The 21,375-nt window shown below is 43.1% G+C and overlaps 1 protein-coding gene and 1 long non-coding RNA gene across 2 annotated transcripts in view; one reads left to right on the top strand and one right to left on the bottom strand.

Annotated features, from left to right (window-relative positions):
• Positions 1 to 16,968, top strand: part of egfem1 (EGF-like and EMI domain containing 1) — a 55,181-nt gene extending 38,213 nt beyond the window's left edge. Inside the window, exons 20-38 of the mRNA XM_023399733.2 lie at positions 10 to 141; positions 354 to 482; positions 624 to 755; positions 1,066 to 1,194; positions 5,139 to 5,267; positions 6,035 to 6,163; positions 6,714 to 6,842; positions 6,949 to 7,062; positions 7,464 to 7,592; positions 7,707 to 7,835; positions 9,030 to 9,161; positions 10,193 to 10,321; positions 10,529 to 10,657; positions 11,874 to 12,002; positions 12,549 to 12,677; positions 12,906 to 13,034; positions 13,961 to 14,089; positions 14,214 to 14,342; positions 14,797 to 16,968. Coding sequence (XP_023255501.1) covers positions 10 to 141; positions 354 to 482; positions 624 to 755; positions 1,066 to 1,194; positions 5,139 to 5,267; positions 6,035 to 6,163; positions 6,714 to 6,842; positions 6,949 to 7,062; positions 7,464 to 7,592; positions 7,707 to 7,835; positions 9,030 to 9,161; positions 10,193 to 10,321; positions 10,529 to 10,657; positions 11,874 to 12,002; positions 12,549 to 12,677; positions 12,906 to 13,034; positions 13,961 to 14,089; positions 14,214 to 14,342; positions 14,797 to 14,876 — 2,396 coding nt within the window. The 3' untranslated portion in view covers positions 14,877 to 16,968. The remainder of the gene's footprint in view (positions 1 to 9; positions 142 to 353; positions 483 to 623; positions 756 to 1,065; positions 1,195 to 5,138; positions 5,268 to 6,034; positions 6,164 to 6,713; positions 6,843 to 6,948; positions 7,063 to 7,463; positions 7,593 to 7,706; positions 7,836 to 9,029; positions 9,162 to 10,192; positions 10,322 to 10,528; positions 10,658 to 11,873; positions 12,003 to 12,548; positions 12,678 to 12,905; positions 13,035 to 13,960; positions 14,090 to 14,213; positions 14,343 to 14,796) is intronic.
• Positions 9,532 to 10,234, bottom strand: LOC147819569 (uncharacterized). The gene is made up of 2 exons (XR_015436793.1): positions 10,145 to 10,234; positions 9,532 to 10,046 (listed from the first exon to the last, which is right to left on the bottom strand). It is a non-coding gene; the product is annotated as an uncharacterized LOC147819569 (long non-coding RNA).
• Positions 16,969 to 21,375: the final 4,407 nt, after the last annotated feature.

Genomic DNA, 21,375 nt, shown 5'->3' with positions numbered 1-21,375 from the left:
GCTCCCCAGACTGCCCTGATGGATTCTGGGGGTTGAAGTGCCAGTCATCGTGTCCTCCCTGTGAGAACAGAGGCTACTGCAACAAGCAGACTGGAGGCTGTGACTGTAAGCCAGGCTTCACAGGAAGCCTCTGCCAAGATGGTGAGTTTTAACTGTATTGTGATTCACGAAACAAAACAAGTCATTATGGTATAGTTGCTGTAGTCAGATTTGCTTTATATTTGGATTATGTTTAAAGCTGTCCATACCGTAAAGTTTCATTTAAATTGAATATTTTCTTTACCTCCACTAACCATCTGTCAGTCAAAATAAATTAGTAAACCATGATTCCTATGGATGTCTGTTGTGTACAGAGTGTCCCCCGGGGTACCATGGACCAGGCTGTTCTCTGCATTGTTCCTGCCACCCTGATGCCAGCTGCGACCCACAGACTGGACACTGTGTCTGCCCTCCTGGCAAAACAGGCCACGACTGTACAACATGTAAGAACTGTAATTGTCTTCATTTCAGTTTCTTTGTTATGTTTTAAGAAATTATAATGTTACAGTGTTGCTGAGTGCAAAATAAGTATCATTCAGAACCCTGTGCATAAGTTTAACTGCAATACTTCCTGCCCTTCATAGCATGTGAATCTGGTTACTGGGGCCAAGGGTGCAAAACTAAATGCCATTGCCAGGACAGCTCTGTGGGCTGTGACCCCGTCACTGGTCAGTGTGTGTGTGAGACTGGCTTCACCGGAGACCAATGTGAAAAGAGTAAGTTAGCATCTCACAAGAGCTTCAAAAAATTTATATTTAGTGAATGCTGCCACCATGGGGTGATTTCAGTTACAGCAGCTTTTGATTTAATTTACAATAGAGAATTCCCTGATATTTAATTTTATCATAGCATTTGATTCCAGTAAATTTTGAATTTGATCCTGTGACTTGTAATGTACTGTATAATTAGAGATTTGAATAAATTATATGTAACTCCTACGATTCTGGGATGAATAACACAATATTTAGCACTCAAACTGCAAAATATAGTCTTTTCTGTGTTATGTTTGCACTTTGCCTTTCACAGTGTGTGTCAATGGCACTTATGGCCAGGGCTGTGCCCAGCAGTGCCAGTGTCAAAATGGAGCCCATTGTGACCATGTGAGCGGAGCCTGCACATGTTCCCCTGGATATGCTGGCACCTTTTGTGAAAAAAGTAAGATTTGTTTTGTTTCTGATGATGAGTGACTAACATGTATGTTATGTTATGTTTTGGGTCATTTTAACCTTTAATCAGTCTTAAACGCATCTAAAACAGTTATTAAAGGATTTTAGAGATTTAGATAATTGATTCAATTTACATTGGTCCACTTTGTACTAATTTTAAAATCCCAAGAATGAAAGCATATTTACACACACATATATATATATATATATATATACAGAGAGAGAGAGAGATTTGCTCATTTTAGGTAATAAAGGTTGCAGGACGACCTCTCCATCTGTCCCACACACATACCATACCCCCATTCAACCTGATTAAATAACCAAACCTGCATTTTTTTTTTTGAATTTCATTTAGATTTTAATTTTATTAGTTAGTCGATGAATCAGTTAGTGGATGGGCAAAAAATTGATCAGCAACCATTCTGATAATCAATTAATTGTTTAATGTAATTTTTTAAACAAAAATGCAGAACATTCCAGCTTCTCAGTTCTGAGGATTTGCTGCTTTTCTTTGTCTTAAGTAAAAAATTGAGTGTAACCACATTCCCAGACGAAGCTGCGCTGCTCCTCTCCATTACAAGTGACATTATCTCGATCATGTCTAACTTTTACTACACTAGAGGGCGCTGCAGGATGGTCTTCTGATTTTTTCAGTTTCAGTGAATCATCACAAAGATTCAATGAATCATCTGATTGTCCGTGTAATGTCATGAGGAAAACCATTTTAAAACCACTCATATCCCAAGATATAATTTATATTAGTCATTCTGGGGTAGATGCACTGTATTTCATAGTCACCCTACCATAGCAAACTTGTCATGTAACTAATATTCATCTCATCATTATGATATTTGTCCTGAACTGCAAGACATGCCAACAGTCCCAGAGTCTTAACAATGTAATAGATTTGTTCTTGATTATAGTCTTTTGACTCAAAGTGGCCTCATGTTATTACAAAGTGTAAGATTTACTGTAAGTGTACTACCAGGCCCAGAAATTCATACCACCTCCATAGTGCGTGGGGCATCGTAAATCATGGCCATGTCACACTAGAGCAGAGCTTCACATCCCTAGTCATAACAGTCTAATGGCCTCAGACGTCGACGTTGCTCTGATTGGACGTTGCTGTGGAAATACGGCTATCGGTCTGACCAGATTCTGTTTTCTGAAGGCCTTTTTCCCCTCAAACAGAGGTGTCCAGTTTCTCAGTCTTCTGCTGGGCCTCTTCCTTCACGAGAAGTCAGGAAGAGGCCTGTGCTGTGAGAAGGACCAGATCTCTCTAGTTCATCTGTTTCACAGAATTAAAATGGAAAGAGATGATTTTTCCTTTCGGGTGTTTGCTCCAACGTGGGCAATTTTCATCCAAACTCTGGCTTATATCTCATTATTCATGAAAATAACAGGTACCGCAAGACTCGGACAGCTTGTTACTATGGTAAGCATTGTTTCGCTGAGCAATCATGTGTCACAGAGGTTGATGCTAAGCATTTCAGTCAAGTTTTGTTGGAGAAAGCGAGGCATTGTGCTGACATGGGTCCCGCACACCACGCCACTTCTTCAATTAACGTGGATCGTGCTCCGTTTCTGGTCTGCAGCTTTGAAGTTTGCATCAAAATAGTTCATTTGGTCGCAGTGTAAAGAACTCTGGCCCGACTGATATTGAACATCCGCGTTATTGTTGAACAGAACTGGTTTGTTTTGTTGTTGTTGTGTTGACCTTTTCTGGTGTATGGACCCTGAATAACACCAGGAAGTCCTATTCTATGTTCTCTCTATCCGCTCTATTTCTGTGGTCTGTTCTCCCCGGCTGTGTGGTCCCTGGACCTGCTTTATGGGCTGACAGCAGTGGCTCTTACACAACCAGGGATCTGGAAATAATCCTCCTGTCTTAAAGAGCTCATTTAGTCTAGAGATGGAGTCTTTCAGCGATGGCACAGTGTGTGTGTGTGTGTGTGTGTGTGTGTGTGTGTGTGTGTGTGTGTGTGTATGTGTGTGTGTGTGTGTGTGGTGGACCGAATCCTCTGTGCCTACCTATAAACAAAGACTCAGGAGGGAAGAGTCGACATTTACAAACACTAGCAGACACTGTGCTAATATCAGATGACAGATTGATGTTCTGTGGTTAATAAGGAAACCAGTCGCCCCCTGCTGGCATAAACAAATAATAAACTTTGCCAGGCAGATGTGGCAGTATATTCCGTGAAGATTTGACATACGGTATGCGTACTGCAGTAAACTTTATCTGCCGCAGTTGAAAAGGAAGGAAAGTGTTTTAACATGTTGAATTGATTACTGTGCCTGGAGAATTAAATAATTCCATTAAAAGGGAACATCATTCATCTGAGATGTTTTATGCTCATATTTTAACATTAGAGACGCATTTCACGTATAAATAAATGATATCATGATCAGAGTGACATTCCTGAAACATTTTCCCGCAGGACAGAAAGACCAGCTTGTTGCTATGGTGTCAGTAACAGCTATCATAATAATAAACAACAGACAATAAACCAGCGATTTTGCTACAGTAACGCCACAGACCTGATGTACAGCTGGGTTAAAATGACAGCATCCTCAGTGGGCTTGCTTTAATAACATCTCAGCCTAACCACTACAGAGGCAGGCAAAGACGTCATACTGTCAGCGTGGGAACAAGGCGATGGCTGTGCCAGAAACTGCTGAGCAGGAAAGATACTTTTCCCAATTTGAGGCCCTGAAGCAGAAAAAGTAGGAGTGGACAGCATCATCAATTGGAGCAGGAGAAGGAGGGTATGATGCATAAACTGTAGGGGAACACCCTGAGTACTGCACTGTGGCATTTAGAATACATAAAACCACCAAACTCCACATTTCTGCAGTGTGTGTTTTCCTTTGGTAACATAGTCCACTGTTTCCTTATAGATAGAGGATGTAGTATATAAAAGATTTGTAAAAATTGCTGGCAACTGAGATCACTGGGATAGACCAACACCGTCACCAGGGTCAGATTTTTCTCACTTTGTGCTGCAATAGAAAACAGGAGAGGGCACTCGAAGAGAGAGATGCCCACAACAGCTGTCACTCAGTCAGACTTTGGCGGTGCAAGAGGCAGCATTCCTGTAAATAAAGTCCAGAATGGAACCAGAACTTTTTGTTTTGCAAAATACGCCTATCATGCTTGAGTTAGGCTGTGATCTGTTCAGTGACAAATTGAGCGATCAAAAATAGGCCGTGAATAAACAGAGTCATTCTTTCCTGCTCTGGTGGAGTCATGCTTACAGACAATATTTACATCCCAGTAGTGGAAAGGCTCATTCATCCAGCAGCCTCTGGCTCAGTTCTTGTGGATAGGAGGCACTATGTTTACCAAACTCTCTGAGTGTCAATTGACTCTACACACACTTAAACAATCTCTCTTGCTCTCCTTGAGAATGGGAAACAGACTCTTACACTGGCATCTCCTTGCATCGGCAGCAATACTGTAGGTGTGTGTGTGTGTGTGAGTGTGTGTGTGTGTGTGTGTTAGGGGGGCACAGTAACCTGGCTTTGTTTTGCAGTCTATTGGTGGGGCCTGTGGACTCAGCAGGTGCTCTAATTACCGGCTCTCCGTGCCCCCTCTACCCCCAAAAGGGAACAGCCTCCGAGCCGCCGTCGACTTTGATGTGGCCCAGATCCACCACACATGTGGGACATGAGCTCACTTAACGAACGCAGACGCTCTGCAAATGAACAGCCGCAGCGTGGTACTGCAATTTGATATTGGTATTTTCAGTAGGTGGTAAGACAGAGAGGGAAAGTAAGAGGAGGAGAGGAGAGTCAGAGATCGGGAAGGGAAGAGAAAGAACTAAAAAAAAAAAAGAAAGAAAAAAGAAAAGTTGGCATCTAGACCTTTTCCTCTCCTCTTTTGTGAAGCTGCCAGTTCTAACCAGTCGGATGTTTTATCTTGGCCCACAGTGTGCCCGGACGGCTTTTACGGTCTTGACTGTGGCCAGATGTGCGAGTGCAGGAACGGTGCCCGCTGCCACCACATCACAGGAGCCTGCCTATGCACCGCCGGCTGGGCAGGACCACACTGCATTCTGGGTAATGGAAGCCACATCATTAAAACGGGGTGTGAGGGAGGCCCTCACTGCAGCCCATCACGACATCCTCTCCTTAAACACAACTATGATGTGTTTGTGAACAATTATCTCTATAATGAGACATTGCCGATTACTTTTTTTAGGGATGGGTAAGGGTGGAGAAAGGAGGGAGGACAAGAGTGCCCTCTGGCATACACGCTTTAATTGAGGTCTATTCTGGATAAATGCACCCACGTGTTTATAGTGATCAACATTAGGAAAGGGAGAACATAACTTGGAAGAGTCTTTTAGTAGCTAACCAATCAGTGTTCTCATGCTAAAGTTTCTTGAGGATTTCATGCCGTTGTTTTAATGAATCCAATGAAATGCCCACTAAAGTTCTTAGTCTGTCATTCTGCAGTCTTATTCAAGACTTTCCTCTTGCCACAGCCATTTTGTGGTCCTAACTACCAGAGCCAGAGTCAGCAGAAAGCCACTAGCATGACTTAATGATGCATCTCTGTCATTAGCGCATTTTCCTCTTTCTTAGACTCTAAATGTCATCGTGGACTTTGATCATTAAGAAGTTTACAATATGTGTGCTGAAAACCCTAATGCCCCAAAATGCCCTTATACATTTTCAGTGGATGTAGCTGCAATTCATTTTAAGGTACTTGCGGGAATGTGTTTTGTGTGCCTGTGCCTGTGCCTGCTTGTTGTGTGCGTGTGTCTGCGTGTGTGTGCGTGTGTGTGCGTGTGTGTGTGTGTGTGTGTGGTTTGTGTGGGCAGAATGCCTGCAGGGTCATTTTGGAGAGCAGTGCAGTCAGACCTGTGAGTGTCAGAACGGAGCCAGGTGTGACCACGTCACCGGGCGATGCAGCTGCGCTGCCGGGTGGACTGGAGTCAGCTGCCAACTGCGTGAGTAGCTCCTCACTCACTTCCACAGCATGACAATGAATGAAGTTGTCGAAATATTTACTGCTGCTTTCCTAAAGAACCCATATCAGTGGGATTTCATGCTCAGCCAGTTTTCTTCAAATCCCTGATAAAGAAATATATCGGGGGAATAACTGATTCAAGGAACTTAAAAGAAAATACATCAGAAAATGAAAAACTAACTGAACAAAAGTTAAATTAAGATCTACCCTGAATTTGAAAATGGTAAGTAGAAATGTAAAAATGGACATGATTTGCTGAAGTGGAGCAGAAACTTGTAAATACCTTACTGAGGATGATCTCATATATGAAGAAGCCTGATGCTCGTCTTCTCACTGAAATACTTTACTCATTGAAAACCTATTTAAATTTGCAGGTGTTCGTGTTGCTTTTTCCAAACTTGCCAACTTTCATTTCTCCTGTAGGCACCTGACTCTAGACTGACAATAGACTGATAATGTCTTCATTATTTACTCATCTTAGATTTCCTTCATTTGAATGTCTGTTCTGTGTTATGTGTGTGTGATTTCAGCCTGTCCTGCAGGACAATATGGGGAACATTGCTCTGGCCAGTGTCTATGTCAAAACGGGGGCTCTTGTGACAGCGTGACTGGTCAGTGCTCCTGCCCGCCCAGCTGGACTGGAGCCGCCTGTGAGTTAGGTAAGGCCTTACTTCCTATCTTCCATCCATCCTTAAGCTATACTTGTGAGATACATCATTTCTAGAATGTAACATTCATCTAACTGTTCGTCTTCCTCTCTCCTAGAGTGTGAGGAAGGACGTTATGGAGAGAGCTGCACCCAGGCCTGCAGTTGTACAAATGAAGGGAGATGTGACAAGGTGTGTCAGCCTGGTTGGACAGGAGAGCGCTGTCAATCAGGTGACCTCCTAAACTTCACATCAGCACTATTGTATTACACATCACTTTTTATTTATTGTCTTTTAATTATTGTTTGGCATGATACACAGTATTACGTGTTTTTCACCTCTCCCATTGAGACATATAGATATCTAGCTAACCTGCCATCCAACTTGGAGAAGTGAAGCCTTTTCTCCCAGCTTGCATCTGTGCCACATTTGTTAACATTTCAGTGTAGCAGCAGCAAAAGAAAAGTGCAGGGTTACTTACTTCTGGAATCATAAAACTTGCTGTGTCAAAACAATTTGTGCAATTAGCCTTGGGTAAATAAGCACAAAAAAACCTTGACATTTTTTAAAAACGTTCTTTTCAGCCGCTAATGTTGCATGTTGAACGAGAATGCTTGTGTGTTTTGTCTGAAGCCTGTTCTAAGGGATTCTTTGGAGAGGGCTGTGAGCAGAGGTGTGACTGCATCCATGGTTCCAGTTGTCACCACGTGACGGGCGGCTGTGAGTGTGAGCCAGGCTGGAGGGGAGCCAGGTGTGACAAACGTGAGTGTGTATAGGATCGAGGAAAATGCAAGTGAATGAAACTGTCGATAGAGTGAGCTTTGAACATGAGAGTAAACTGACTGTGTGTTCCCGCATGTGTGTGTCCACTCCCAGCCTGCCTCCCGGGGTCCTACGGCGCTTCCTGTGCCCGGCGGTGTCAGTGCCAGGCTGGGGTGTCCTGTCACCATGAGACGGGGAGTTGTGGCTGCCCAGCTGGACTCGCAGGGCCTGGCTGTGAGAAAAGTAAGACTATAAAGAATAAAAAACAAAACTTTATGACACAAATAGAAACATTTTTCCTCATAACTTTGCTCTTTAACGGTGAGGTGAGCAGCGGCTGTATCTCACAAATGTCTTTCATGTATAACTTATTGAAAAAGCCTTGGCACACGGCTAATATCACTGTCATGCATTTAAAACCATTTGGTTGACATTTGTGCCTTGCCACACTCCCATCAGGAAGAAAAGGCATCATGGGATTGAAGTGATCACCAAGAATCCTTCTGTTAATTCTTAATTAAAATTTCCTTTTTTTTCATAGTCCTCCTGGAAAAGATTACCATTTATTCCATTCCAGGAAATGCACTTTACACCAGTACCAAAGCCTTACTGTCACAGGAATTTATGCTAATGTTTCATTATTTCGACCATATCCTTTAGGACTGTATACGACCAGCTTCACTACTCAGCCCCTCACCACTCCTTCCACCACCACCACCCCCCTCACTGCCTCAGCTCCCTTCCTCTCCTCACACACTCCCCCAGACATCTGATAAATGTTACACACCGGTTGCCAAGTAAAACAGAAGGCATTGTTTTTGTCTCCTCGGCGGCGGATAAGGGCTTTTGGAAGGCAGACATGCATAATGACAGCGCCGTAATTGCCTCTTTAGTCTGGAGTCCTTTCTTATCTGTCCCCCACGCTGCCTGCTGCTGCCTGACTGAGTAGCTGAGTGCTGCGGTCTCACCCGTAAACATGTTCGGTTCACAGATTCATCTTGTTCGCTATGACTGATTGTCTGTGGACTCCATTCATTATTGTGATGAGCGTGTACGTATGTATGCAGACGGAGTGTGTGAAAGAATGTCCCTGTGCGTCCATCTGGGTTTTAGGCACCAGGGAAAGTTGTTGGGATTGTTGGTTTTGTTGCAAGTCAATACTGAATGTCCCAGTATGTTCACAGAGAAATGTGAGGAAGGACAGGGAAATGGCATTCGTATTTCTTCCCACAAACTACTGAACCTGTGTGTGCATGTGTAAAGCCATATCTGCTGTTGTAGTTTAAATGCAATGCAATGCTGGACTTTCACTTTTGATTCATTTTTGGCGTGCAACATTGCATTGCAGATATAGACAAAATATGAAGTTTGTTTCCTTATAATTTTACCCGTGTAGCATCTACAGTATGTGATATGTTTCTGGATGTATTGTCTTAGCCTGTCCTGCTGGCATGTTCGGGCAAAACTGCAGCCAGCTGTGCCAATGTTCAGGTGATCAAGAGCAGTGCCATCCTGTGACGGGGAAATGTAGCTGCTTACCTGGTTACTACGGGGCACACTGTGAGCTACGTGAGTACACCGCTTTTTTTTTTCTTCCTGCTGTCAGTGTGGACTGATATTGGGCATGTACTAATATGCCTTTAGTTAAACAGGGAGTTGGGTGGAAAAAATGGGAGCAGGGTAGATTTCCATTGAAGTCAAAGATTCATATCTTATTCATAGATAAAGCCAGAACTTTAGTGACCTTTTGTTCACCTGCCATAAGGGCAGAGTGTTGGTTTTACATTTATTACTCAGATTTTTGCATATAATTTCCCTCAAGCACAAAGCAGATCAGGTTGTGCTAACATGTCACCTGTTACGACCCTCTTAAGAAAAATGTCCAGGGGAACATGAGGAGTAACATGAAGTTCACAAGGTGACTGAGACACATGGCAAGTGTAACAGGAGCGGGTGTTTAATATCAGAGTAACACAAGTAACAAAATGCAACAAACTACTAATATTAAATTAAGGGAAGCAAAAAAAAAAACATTGGGGTCTCTGAGGCCAAAATAATAGACAAAACTCCCCTTACTATCTAGGAAATATACCTCAGGTAATCTGTAAAGTCAAACAAAAAGAAATCTCTAACCTCCCTGACTGGCCACAAAACATGAGAAAAACAACAAAAAAAAAGGCACAGAAACCCTACAAAGCTTCCTCTGCATTAAGAACAACAGAAACACTTCAATCAGCAAGGACAAGAAAGAATCGTACTAACAAGGCCTTAAAAAAACAACCACAACACATAAGTAGGCAGCTTGGCGGCTAAAAAGGCCAGAAACACCAGTTCTGGGAGGCTGATGTAGCTGTCCACTGATGAGAAAGTGACAAACAGCTGACAGTCTGGCACAAGCTCCAGGTGAGATGGTTCAGGCACCCAATGAGGGAAAAGAAGAAGACCTGCAAAACACTTGAAGAACAAAACTACACCTTAACTCTGCAAGTAGAATAACCTAAACCCAAAAAACTGGATTAAACACTTCAAACAAACAACGTTACAACACTTACCTTTCCTCCTCTTTTTCTTTCCTGCTCGTTGTCATGGTTTGTCTCCAGGATGTCGAGCAGGGACTTTTGGGCCAAACTGCAAGTCCAGATGTAGCTGCATCAATGGTGGTCGCTGTGACTTTAGGACTGGGACTTGCTACTGTTCTCCTGGTTTCATTGGAGCTGACTGCAGCTCGAGTAAGTCAAGAAAACTTGCACCTGTTTGTTCTCCCAAATAGGAAAGAGTCATGACTTTTAGCACCCCGGTATTATAATTACTTGGAGTTAGTGTTTTAGGGATGCTGGTCAACTACCAACCCACAAGGTCTATGATATGAAGACTTTTATCCTCGTTACTTTTTGATTTGTTGCTTTGAGTAAATGAGGGCGTGTTTATTTCTGCAGGTTGTCCGAGTGGATACTATGGGAAAGACTGTGCTAAGCTGTGCTCCTGTGGGGAAGGAGGGCAGTGCCACACAGCAACTGGGAGGTGTATGTGTGCCCCCGGTAGGATGGGACAGTCCTGCCAGCAAGGTAACTGATGCCGTCTTTGATTGGCTTGTACTAGCGACCTATGACACACCAGCCCTTTTGGTATAACTAAACAAAGTTCACTTGGTGCATATTATACCACTGTGAATAATTTTATTACTGTCAATTTTATCAAAGTCTGATGTGTAATCAATATTTTTGCACTAGTTAAGATGATTAATTAGTCAACATTAAGGACTGTCAAATGAGTTAAAAAGTTAAAACAAAAATACAATTATTAACAAATACAGTTTGGCTGAAAGGGTATTACTTGTTGTATAAAATTCATACTCGCACTTTTAAAATGTAGTGATAGTTTTTTGAGGCAAGAAGAAATATCTACTAAATTACAAGAGGCAATTTATCATTGAGCTTTGAGATAGATATCAAACATGGTTTGTATTCAGCCTTTTATCTCTTACCATTCTCTTGAGTATGCAAAGAGTCAGCACTGAGGCTGACATGCATCAGTGGAAACCATTGGCCCTAATGAGTTCTTCAGAAATAGTAGACCTAACTGGAAAGTGAGAAACCACCACCAAAATGAGGGTGTATTTTTCAACATCTCTCACTGTATATTTAAGTAACAAATTCTCCATTTCCTCAGTGTGAGGCCTCTGATGATCACAGGACTGTTTTTCGCGGGAAACGGAGGCAGAGCTGAGTTTTCTTAATCTCACCCTTTATCAGCAATTCAGCTGGATTGCAACCGGGGGCTTTCCAGCGCTGCCCGTGCTAAATGTTCTCTTCTTTAGCCTCCTGCATGTACTTGGGACATACCACCTCTTAAGTTCCTCTTGTTGAATGTTTACAGAAACCTATAAGTAGCTCGTTCTCTGTGTTCCGTGTCGCTGGATTTGGCAAGGAAGCAAATAAATAAACAGGAAAATCAAAGACGGCTTGCTTATTGTGTTCCCAATCTAAATTACCCAAAGAAACATGATTATTCTTTTATATCAGCGCCAAATTAGACTACTTTGCCATCTCTTTAATGAACTGTTGCTTAAATAAACATGAATGTGGTTAGTGCAGTCTTGTATGTGTGTGTGTTTGTGTGTGTGTAAGTGTGTGGGTACGTGTGAAAGAGACAGATAGACAGAGAGCACACACTGTGCTTTGTGTGTTATCAGTGTGTTACACCCGTTGGTGTGATTGCTGAGTAGAACAGAAGAGCCTGGAGCTCTTGTCTCGCTCTGATGTTTTCTGGATGTGTCTGCAGCGTGTCCCAGAGAGCGCTACGGTCTGCAGTGCAGGAACACATGCAGCTGTCAGAACAGGGGTCTGTGTGACCCTGTTGACGGGTCCTGCAAGTGTGGACTGGGCTGGACTGGACCACAGTGTGACACAGGTACAGCTTCAGAGGCAGTAGACACAACAGAAAATACTAAGAACTAAACAAAACTGTGTTCTGTTCACGGGAAATCAAAACTTTGAAAAAGAATAGCAAACAAAAAGTCATGCTATCAGATGACTATTAAAAAAAAAACTCTTCAGGACCCATTTTTATCCCCATATTGTTTTTAACGCTATTTCTGCTTAAAACGTTATTTTCTAATTTTTTGCTCCCACATTACTATGTACCTGTCCTTTCTATGTTTTACTGTATTTTGAGTTTACATTTTTTTTTATTATGTAAAATGCTGATTGACAGACTTTGTTTTATAGCTGATAAACGCTGATAATTGCCATTAGCCTTATATGACCCAGCTTCGTTAGAAGTCTTATCAAAAGTTGCCGTTTATCACCATCACTGTATTTAGTCTAGACATTTCTGTTGCTTCTTCACGAGTACCACTGATTTGTTAATTGAGAAGTTACAATCCAGTTCACATGTGTGTGTGTGTGTGTGTGTGTGTGTGTGTGTGTGTGTGTGTGTGTGTGTGTGTGTGTGTAGCCTGTTCACAGGGAAAATATGGATTTGATTGCGCACAAGATTGTCCATGCTTCAACAATGGGACCTGCGACCGTTTCACTGGCACCTGCAGCTGTACTGCTGGATACTACGGCCACTCCTGTCAACACAGTATGCAAACCCTCACTTACAATACAAAAGGAAACTTGGTGATAAGGTTACTACTTGTTTCGCTGACACTTTGAAACCGATATGATTTTTTTCTTTGCTTCCCTTGTGAAATCGTTGACAGTGTGGGACTTGAAAGAACCTTGATACAACATGATTACATGACGATTTTTAACCATAAGCTTAAACAAGTAACCTTAACCTCAACTCTGTTTCTCATGTCTCTCCCAGAATGCCCCTCAGGGTTTTTTGGAGTCAACTGTGCCCATACCTGTGACTGTAAGGTCGGTCAGACATGTGACCATGTGACAGGCCAATGTGTGTGTCCACCAGGCTACTATGGGCCACAATGCCAAAGACGTGAGTACATATGAAGATCCAAACGTTAATTATCAGATGTAAAGTTGCACTCCCTTTTAACAGATATCTCATATTTTATATTTTAATTATTTAATGTTTTTGAAATACTTACACTCCATTAGGACCAAGAAGACAGAAACAATGTCATGCTCACAGTCACAAGCACTGCTCATTAAAAAAAAAAAAAAACAACCACCTGGATGCCCAGCTGCTGTTGTACATGGGCAGATATGAGCATGAATGAATAAGAGATTTCCAACACAAAAAAAGAAAAAAAAAGTTGTGAGTGTGTTCTGGCAGGCAGAAGGACAGGCAAGTAGGTAGGTGGGCAGGCAGGCAGGCTGGTTATTTGATGAGAGACAGGTGTTTCCCGACTGCTTAATGCGTTCCTGTTACATCCTTGTGCCCTCCTGCCTGCTCACAGGGCTCTCAGCCGCAGTGTGAGTGCCTAAATGGCCACTTCAGTCACAGCAGGAGATATGACTGAGCATTGCAGAGCAGCTGTAAGGCAGAGACAGTGTGTGTGTGTGTGTGTGTGTGTGTGTGTATGTGTGTGTGTGTGTGTCTGTGTGAGAAAATCTCTATGCACATTTTCTTATCACTAAATGCACTTTTGTGTATAAGAATTGGGACTTTCTGGGACATTGTCCATTTTGTTAACTTGTCCTTTATGTGACTAGATAAATAGATACATATAGGTTGTGGCATGTTAGATAATGATAGTATACTCTCTCAACATAAGTGGAGTTTAGTGCGACCGCTACCTTTTCCAATCTAAAAAGTAAGTTCACCAATAAGCTGACTGTCCATCCTTCTTGTAGTCTGCAGAGAGGAGGGTTATGTGATTAATGAAGGCAATGAAAGTGTCCATAACTACATCAGTGCAGCTACATTTGTGAGTGTGTATCTGTGTTTTTTGTTTTCAGGGTGTGAAGCCGGCAGCTTTGGACTGAGCTGTGCTAAGTCGTGTGACTGTGTTGGTGAGGCCCCGTGTGACCCATCGACTGGACGGTGTCTGTGTCCCCCAGGGAGGACAGGACAAAGATGTGAAAAAAGTAGGCACGAGGGAACCACACTTTTATTAACACGACTAAAAAAGATGTTAAAATTTAAAAGTTAATTATGTGTGTCTGTTCTGCAGAAGCTCTTTTCTTTTTTAAACGTCTCTCCTCTTTACAGACTGTGGTGGGGATCGTTTTGGCCCCCACTGCTCCCTGCCGTGCCAGTGTTCCCATGGGGCCCACTGCGACGGGCTGACGGGCCGATGTCTGTGCCCGCTCACCTGGCTGGGTCCCACCTGTAGTGAAGGTAAACCTCCTGCAAGCTCCTATTGCCATCCACACACGCATACACACAGAGGGTTGTCAAGCTAAAACAAAACGGACACACACACGGACACACACACACACACACACACACACACACACACACACACACACACACACACACACAGAGGGTCACAGGCTGTAAAGCTGAACCAGCTTTAGTGAAATACTGTGTCATGAAGTGTGAGAGGCTGAGCCCCATCACTCTGTGTGTCACCCTGTCTCCCTCAATAGCTGCTCCTGTCTCCTGACAGTTATTTTAATCTGCACCCAGCATGGAGCCAGGCTTGAGGCTGTCTTCATTTTACCTCCTCAAAGCCAAGCACACGGGAGACTACACACCAGTTACTTCTCCTCCAGAAACCCCAGAACATTTGCTTTTGATTTTCAAATAGTGCTGATGTCTTCTTGCTTTTTTTTTTTCTTCTCCTTTTCAGCACTGCTACACCAAACCCCAGCACTGCTGAACTTCTCAGTGTCCCAGAGAAAGAGAAGAGCAGGAAGCAAAACCACATAACCCAAGCAGAGGTGCAAACTCCTGACTGGACATTCAAACACAGGGCTTGGCTGTGTGAAACATTACTACGATCATCTTGGTGAAGGTGATGTTGGTGTTACTATGTTTTCGTGAAACTGGTACTCAGCTGTCAGAAACTAGCCCCACATCACTGAGCCCGGAGTTCAAGATAATCAACCAGTGAACCTGGCATTTGAGGGGCCCTCAAAGGACCACAAGCTCTAAACCTACCCCAGTCTGCGTAAGGTTTAAAGTCCAGGGTTACACAGACTTTTTAGCAATACACACAAATACCTGCATCACATCTGTTACTATCGCTGATTGAAAGTGGTTAATTTTGCTTTCCAGTTTGACGGCTAATGAGTTGTTATGGGTTCAGTTTCTTTCTTAAGGGCAGTTGGACAAGACGTGTGACTGAATCGGAGACTTTCTTGTAGCTGGAGAGCCTTTACATCTGCTTTTTTTTTTGTGTCCACAAAAAACTCAATGGTTAGTGTGACAGAATGCCAAGCATATTTCTGGTGAAAATTAAATGCCTCTAAAACAGATTTAGAAATGTATATGGGTCACTTATATACTTATTCTGAAAAATAAATCCCCAAGATCCACACACACAGGGACTGCAGTACAAAAATATGGTCCAGTAGAAGAGCCGAAGCAGAGGATGTTTCAAGATAAAAAAAAAAAAACCTCCAGACATATGTTAAAATATATAAAAAATACTCTGCTTTGAATAATGACTTATGTCTGATATTTTTTTCCATAACAAACTTCAGTCACGTGGTTAAATAACTGGAAATTGCATCTACTCCGGCAGAAATCCAGAATCTATCAGTATAACTTTAATTACTCCACAGAAGATATCTCCTGCTTTTAGTGAAATGTCTTTTCTCAGTGTAAGTGCACTGGAGGGTTCAGGGTTCCGTATCACACTTCTGTGAGTTATGTATTGAATTATGATTGGCACAAATCATGCCACAAATCTGTCTGTAAATCAGATTTAAGGTGAGCAGACAGAAAGTTTCCCACTTCAGCAGGTGAGTGTGAAAACAGCCTCAAAGCTGAAACACATTAGAGTAGATGGGGAGTTTAATTGTAATCAAACAAAATCAAATTGGTAAATTCTTTTCTTTAAATATTTGCTAAGAATATTTTGAAGCCTGTAACTACACACAAATATTGCAAGATAAAAATGCTGATTTTTGTGTTGATGTGAATCCTTCAGACAGAGGTTGCATCCTCATCAAACTGTCTCTCTGTCTCTGCCATACACACAGGGAATCATATTACTTACATATTTCTTATGTTTGTGTTTATTCCCTTGCTTATAATTTGTTGTTACAATTTTATGTTTTGATTTTTACACATTTTCATTGTATTCTTTGTGAAACTGCATCATTTCCCAAAAGAATCCAGCTCCCATCGCTAGTTCATACATTTGTAGATTATTCCAAACAAGATTTTTCCTAGCTGCAGGACTCATCCTCACCTTAACTTATTTAACTGTTCATACACCTTCCTTTTACAGATGTCTGTGTAAAATATTGTCCGCTCGTAAGTTATTTCTTAATTTTGAATATGACAAGAACAAGCTCCATTTACCAGCATTAGGAACACATTTATTGGCATTGATCACGGAGTTTACTGCATGCAAATTGCACTTTTTCCGAATCTGTGTTTATTGACTCGGCAGCTGATACAGAGTTTGGGAGTCAGGTAAAAAAAATGATAAAATTGATGTTAATAAACTTTGACATACTTTGTACAAAATTAGAAGCCTTTTTTTAACCATCTCATATCACTACTGCTATCATTTACCATACGTCTGCATTTGTTTTGAGGGTTCAGCTTTTACAAAAACTGTATTTGTATTATATCTCAGGTCATTTATCCGTCATAACCTACTGTGCTCATTTCCTGATGGTCAGCGGTGCTACAGTGATGCATTTTGTTTGATTTTTACTTTATCTTCCCGTTGTCTTTTTGCTTCCTCCGTGATGTGTCTCTGTCATCTGTGGTTGTGTTTTAAATACAACAAAGTGAAGAAGAGCCATGAACCAAATAAATGACAACAACATACGGGGACACCTGCTTTTAACCGTCGATTTTTGACTTTTGTGCTCTGAATGCAGCGTTGCATGGTAGTGATTTGTGTGATCGCTCATTGGGGCGGAGGGCACAGTAAAGTTATGGAGGTAGAAAAAGGGGGAGAGAGGGTCCAGCTGTCAAAGAGACCTATGGGATCCTGTGTGTGTGGATATGTCAGTGTGTGTTTTTGTGCAAGGCTACTACCAGGCATCTCTCATCAGCCCGAAAGGGGTCAAGCATTAAGGCCATGTCTGCCTCCCTGACAGTAGTATAAAGAGGGTGGGGGTGTGGGAGGCACCTGAGCAGGGTGCACTGGTGGTGTAAGGTGTGTGTATGTGCCTGTTCTTCTGTGTGTGTGTGTGGGGGGGGTGTCAGTGTCAGAGGAAGAGAGAGTGCTATCCCCAAGGCATTTTTCATGTGCGTTGGAGCATTTTCTCCTCTATCGGCCAGAGGCGGCTGTGGTCCGGCAGAGGCAAGCAGGTGCCTGGACCAAACATGCACCCCACATCCAGCATCCCCGAGGTGAGTGATGGGTGAACGGGCCCGCCAGCGGAGGATGGAGCCCCCCACCACCCACTCTCCGGTGTGGCTGATGGATGGGAGGCCGTTCCAGCGCGCCCTGTGTTGTGACAAGCAGCAGATGTTCTCCAATAATGTTTATCAGCCGGGCCTTCATCTTCAGATGACACACACCTGTTTCCAGTCAAACAGGCCCAGAGAGGCCATCCATCCACTGAGCTCTGGGTGGCCACTGCACTGTTGGATCAGCTCTCCACACATAATGCCGGCAGAGAGCAGTGCCACAAATGAGGCGCTGGCACGCCAAAAGACATCTAAATGGTAAGATCAAGAAGTAGCTCCGGTGGAAGCCAAACCTTATGTACGCTTAGCACACGGCTGCACAGTTTTTTTGATTTAAGATGCTCATAGGAAAATGAGCTGATTCAGACATCATCTTGGTTCACTTAAAATGATCTCAGTACTTTAAAAGCCACTTTTGTTTTATTACAAATACATGCAAAAAAATGTTTTTTGTGCTTAAAGTCTTCTGGAGGAAAAAAATGGCCTTCTGTTGTACGCACACTGGCTTATCAGGAATTGTCGAGAGAGAGAGAAGGGTGCAGGAAACTGGCGATGAAATAGCCCGTAAAAGGTAAGATCGCATCATGGGTACTTTTTCACTGTAATTAAGCATACACCACTCTTTGCACAAGAGATTCTATCACTTTACTGCCATAGCTTCACGTCCCAGAGATAATTTCTGCCCCTCTGCATTGAACCAGAGCTCCCAGAAGGCCACAGTGTTTTGAACTCCAGCTGACAAAGCTGTCGGCTCAGATAAAGGAATGAAGGGGAAATCATTTCAACACGTTCCTGCACCATTTGCTTGGTTGTTGCCTGGAAAAATAAATGTTAAATGTGAAGGCTGCAACAAGATGCGTATCAATGAACTCTCCCACACTCTGTGGAATCCGTGTGGTGTGAAGAGCGTACCTTCGGGTTAGATGTGTCTGACTATAAGCCTGAACAAAAGTTGCATTTTTGTTTCAGCAGAAATCATCTTATGACTTTTTCTAACTAGAAACTATAGTTGAAGTTTCTTTTTTATTTAATTAGTGAAGTGTTGAAACCTAAATGTGTAGCTGTAGTTAGGTGTACGTTGCTATTTACACCACTAGATGGCACTCAAAATGGAAAAGAGACTGAAAGCTCTGTGGATCTAGTGGGATAATTATGCAGGCTTCTGGTATACTGTAATGAACATAACAAAGTACAAACATTTCAGTTGATACTGATGCATATATATTTAGGTTACTCCGACAATACCAGAACTCTAAACTGTTATTTTCACTCCTTCAAACGTGGAGCTGAAGGCCTGATGAGCTACTCTCTAATCTACTCCATGAGTAAAGAATGAGATGATTTCAATAGCAGACTCCAAGTGGTTCTGCCACCACGCCTGTCCTGATTAGAGTCGTCATATTAAAACCATGTGCACGGCTGTTCTGCTCTGTCCTGTGCTGAGTGTCCATCAATAACGCTAATGACCTGTAGCCTCTAGGGGGAAAAACAAACAGTGTAATGAAACCACAACCTTAAGCTCTGGTGCTTTCCTAGAGGGAGATGGCAGGGGTGGAGAATAGACGAGAAGATATGCAGAGAAGAAGAGGAAGGGGAAGAAAATGACAGGGTGTGAGTGGCCTGCTCTGCACACACACTCACACACACACACACACACATGGGAGGACACCAAACCGACAGAGGAGGTGCTACCATTATTGTAAACACAACAAAACCTTGATGTGATGAATTTTGGAGTCTCCCCACCCACCCACACACACACACACACACACACACACACTTGTGCCAACTGTTAGCAAGTACCACTCTACACCAACACCCCCATCCCTCGTTGCAGACTACCCTCCCACACCCACCCATGCCTCCCTCTCCGAAAATGTTTCCCCTGGCGTCTGAGTCAGCATGGGTGCCAAGTCAATCAGCGTGAGAGCTGCCAGCTGTGATGGCCTCGCTCTCTCTCTCTCTCTCTCTATCTGGGGCCGTGATGTATGTTCCAGCAAGGGGAGCAGGGCAGTTACATGCCACATAGGGCTGGCTGCGTGGACGGGTGGCAGAGGAAAGGAAAGGAGGGTTGGGGTGAGGACAGAAAGAAGGAGGGGAGGAAAGAAAAAAGCGGACAGTGGCTGAACAGGAGCTGTAATGAGGCCTGATGGATTCTGAGGCTGTGCCAGCTGCCCCATTAGCTGAGTGGCTCCGAGCCCCACCAACCGCTGCCCACAGTGTGCCCACCCGACCACATACACACACGGTAGGGACACAGCAGCTTGGGGATCCAGCCCCTTTGACACACACACACTTCACATTTAACTAAAACAGATTGCATTGACTAATGCACATTCTTATGTCTGACTTCCTTAGCTCTTTAAAACACACACACACACACACACACACACACACACACACACACACACACACACAAACACACTCATCTCAGGCTCTGCCAGCCACACTTCAATACACACTGAGCCCTTTATGAGAAGCTGTGGGTTAATGACGGCAATAACTCGTCCCAACGTGTTGATTAAGTGTGAGAGGATACATGGGTGACATTGGCATGCGCTAATCAACACTGATCAAACCGGTGCATGCACAGCAGTTAAATGTTAAGCTGCCAAACTCACCCAAGTGCCCTCCTCGCACCTCTTCACTGCCCACACACAATGACATTATGCACACTGCTCTGTATTCATAATATTTTGGTGTTCTTTCAAGAGGCAGTGCCTTTGGACTTTTGTCTGGGGTAAGTCCTTTATGTAGGTGATGTAATTACATGGGCAATTTGAATTGCAGTGGTGGGGGTGTGGTCAGTGAGGGGTGGTGGCAAAGTCCCACTGCCAGGTTAGTTCCCAGATGTAGTCAAGGTATAATCCCCGTTTGTTGAAAGCTTGTTGAGCGGTTGCTTCCAGATAGTTTTATTGCACCTGCAGAATGATGCATCATTTCCCTTTGCATAATCCTGATTACAATTGTCTCTGTGTTTGTTCCAGCTATTTAAAGTGAATGTAGCAACGCCACCCCATAAAAAGGGCAGATGATGGTGTTTGGGCACTGGAAACTTTAAAATGGGATGTTCCAAAAAAAGCAGGTCAGCAGGCTGGAGTAAGTGCTTAAAAACAATTTTGATTTTTATGAACAAAAATATTACCAAACTGAAGAAAAATGAACCCTGGGAAATTCCACAAAAAAACTACTTAAACCATAACATCAAAGAAATAAAATCTGCAGCCTCACAGCAAGCTGCCACCCGCTCTGTCTCTCTCTATTGACTTCTGACTGGCATCTTATCTTCTGCTTCTCACCTAACTGGAGCCTACCACCAGCTCAGATAAGTATGGGGGTGAGCTAACCCCACACAATCCTGTCCAAGCATGCCAAACCCCATACAACCATCGATACTAACTTTTGTTAATGCTGACAGTTCCCACTATACAATAAGCACCAGATATTATTCATAAGTGCACAAGTTTCACCCCACTGTTATCTTCTGCAGAACAGTTCTACCCATCTTCCCACATGTTCATGCCCAGTCCCTCACTACTACTAAGAAGACCTAATGACGCACACCTGTTTCCCCTTTCCCTGATTGAGCTGCCGATCAACCCCACTCACCTAGGCAAACAAATGAAAATGTACAAAGTAGGCCGACCCTTCCAAAATATCGAACCCACAGGCGAAGATCAACCACATCTCACAACCAATGTATTGAATAACTGAACCTGGAAAGAAACATCCAACTAAAATTACTGATAACCATGATAATGACAAAACAATGGTAATGTGGGGGATCAGGGCCTAGTGAAAAGGGAATGGAGCAGCCTTTTCACAATGA

Source organism: Seriola lalandi, unplaced genomic scaffold (assembly GCF_002814215.2).
Source record: "Seriola lalandi dorsalis isolate HSWRI2012SDOR001 ecotype SW California unplaced genomic scaffold, Sedor1 jcf7180002052117, whole genome shotgun sequence".
In the NCBI taxonomy this organism is placed as follows: domain Eukaryota; kingdom Metazoa; phylum Chordata; class Actinopteri; order Carangiformes; family Carangidae; genus Seriola; species Seriola lalandi.
The sequence above is the reverse complement of the archived record's forward strand: the minus strand, read 5'-3'. Positions and strand labels throughout refer to the sequence as shown.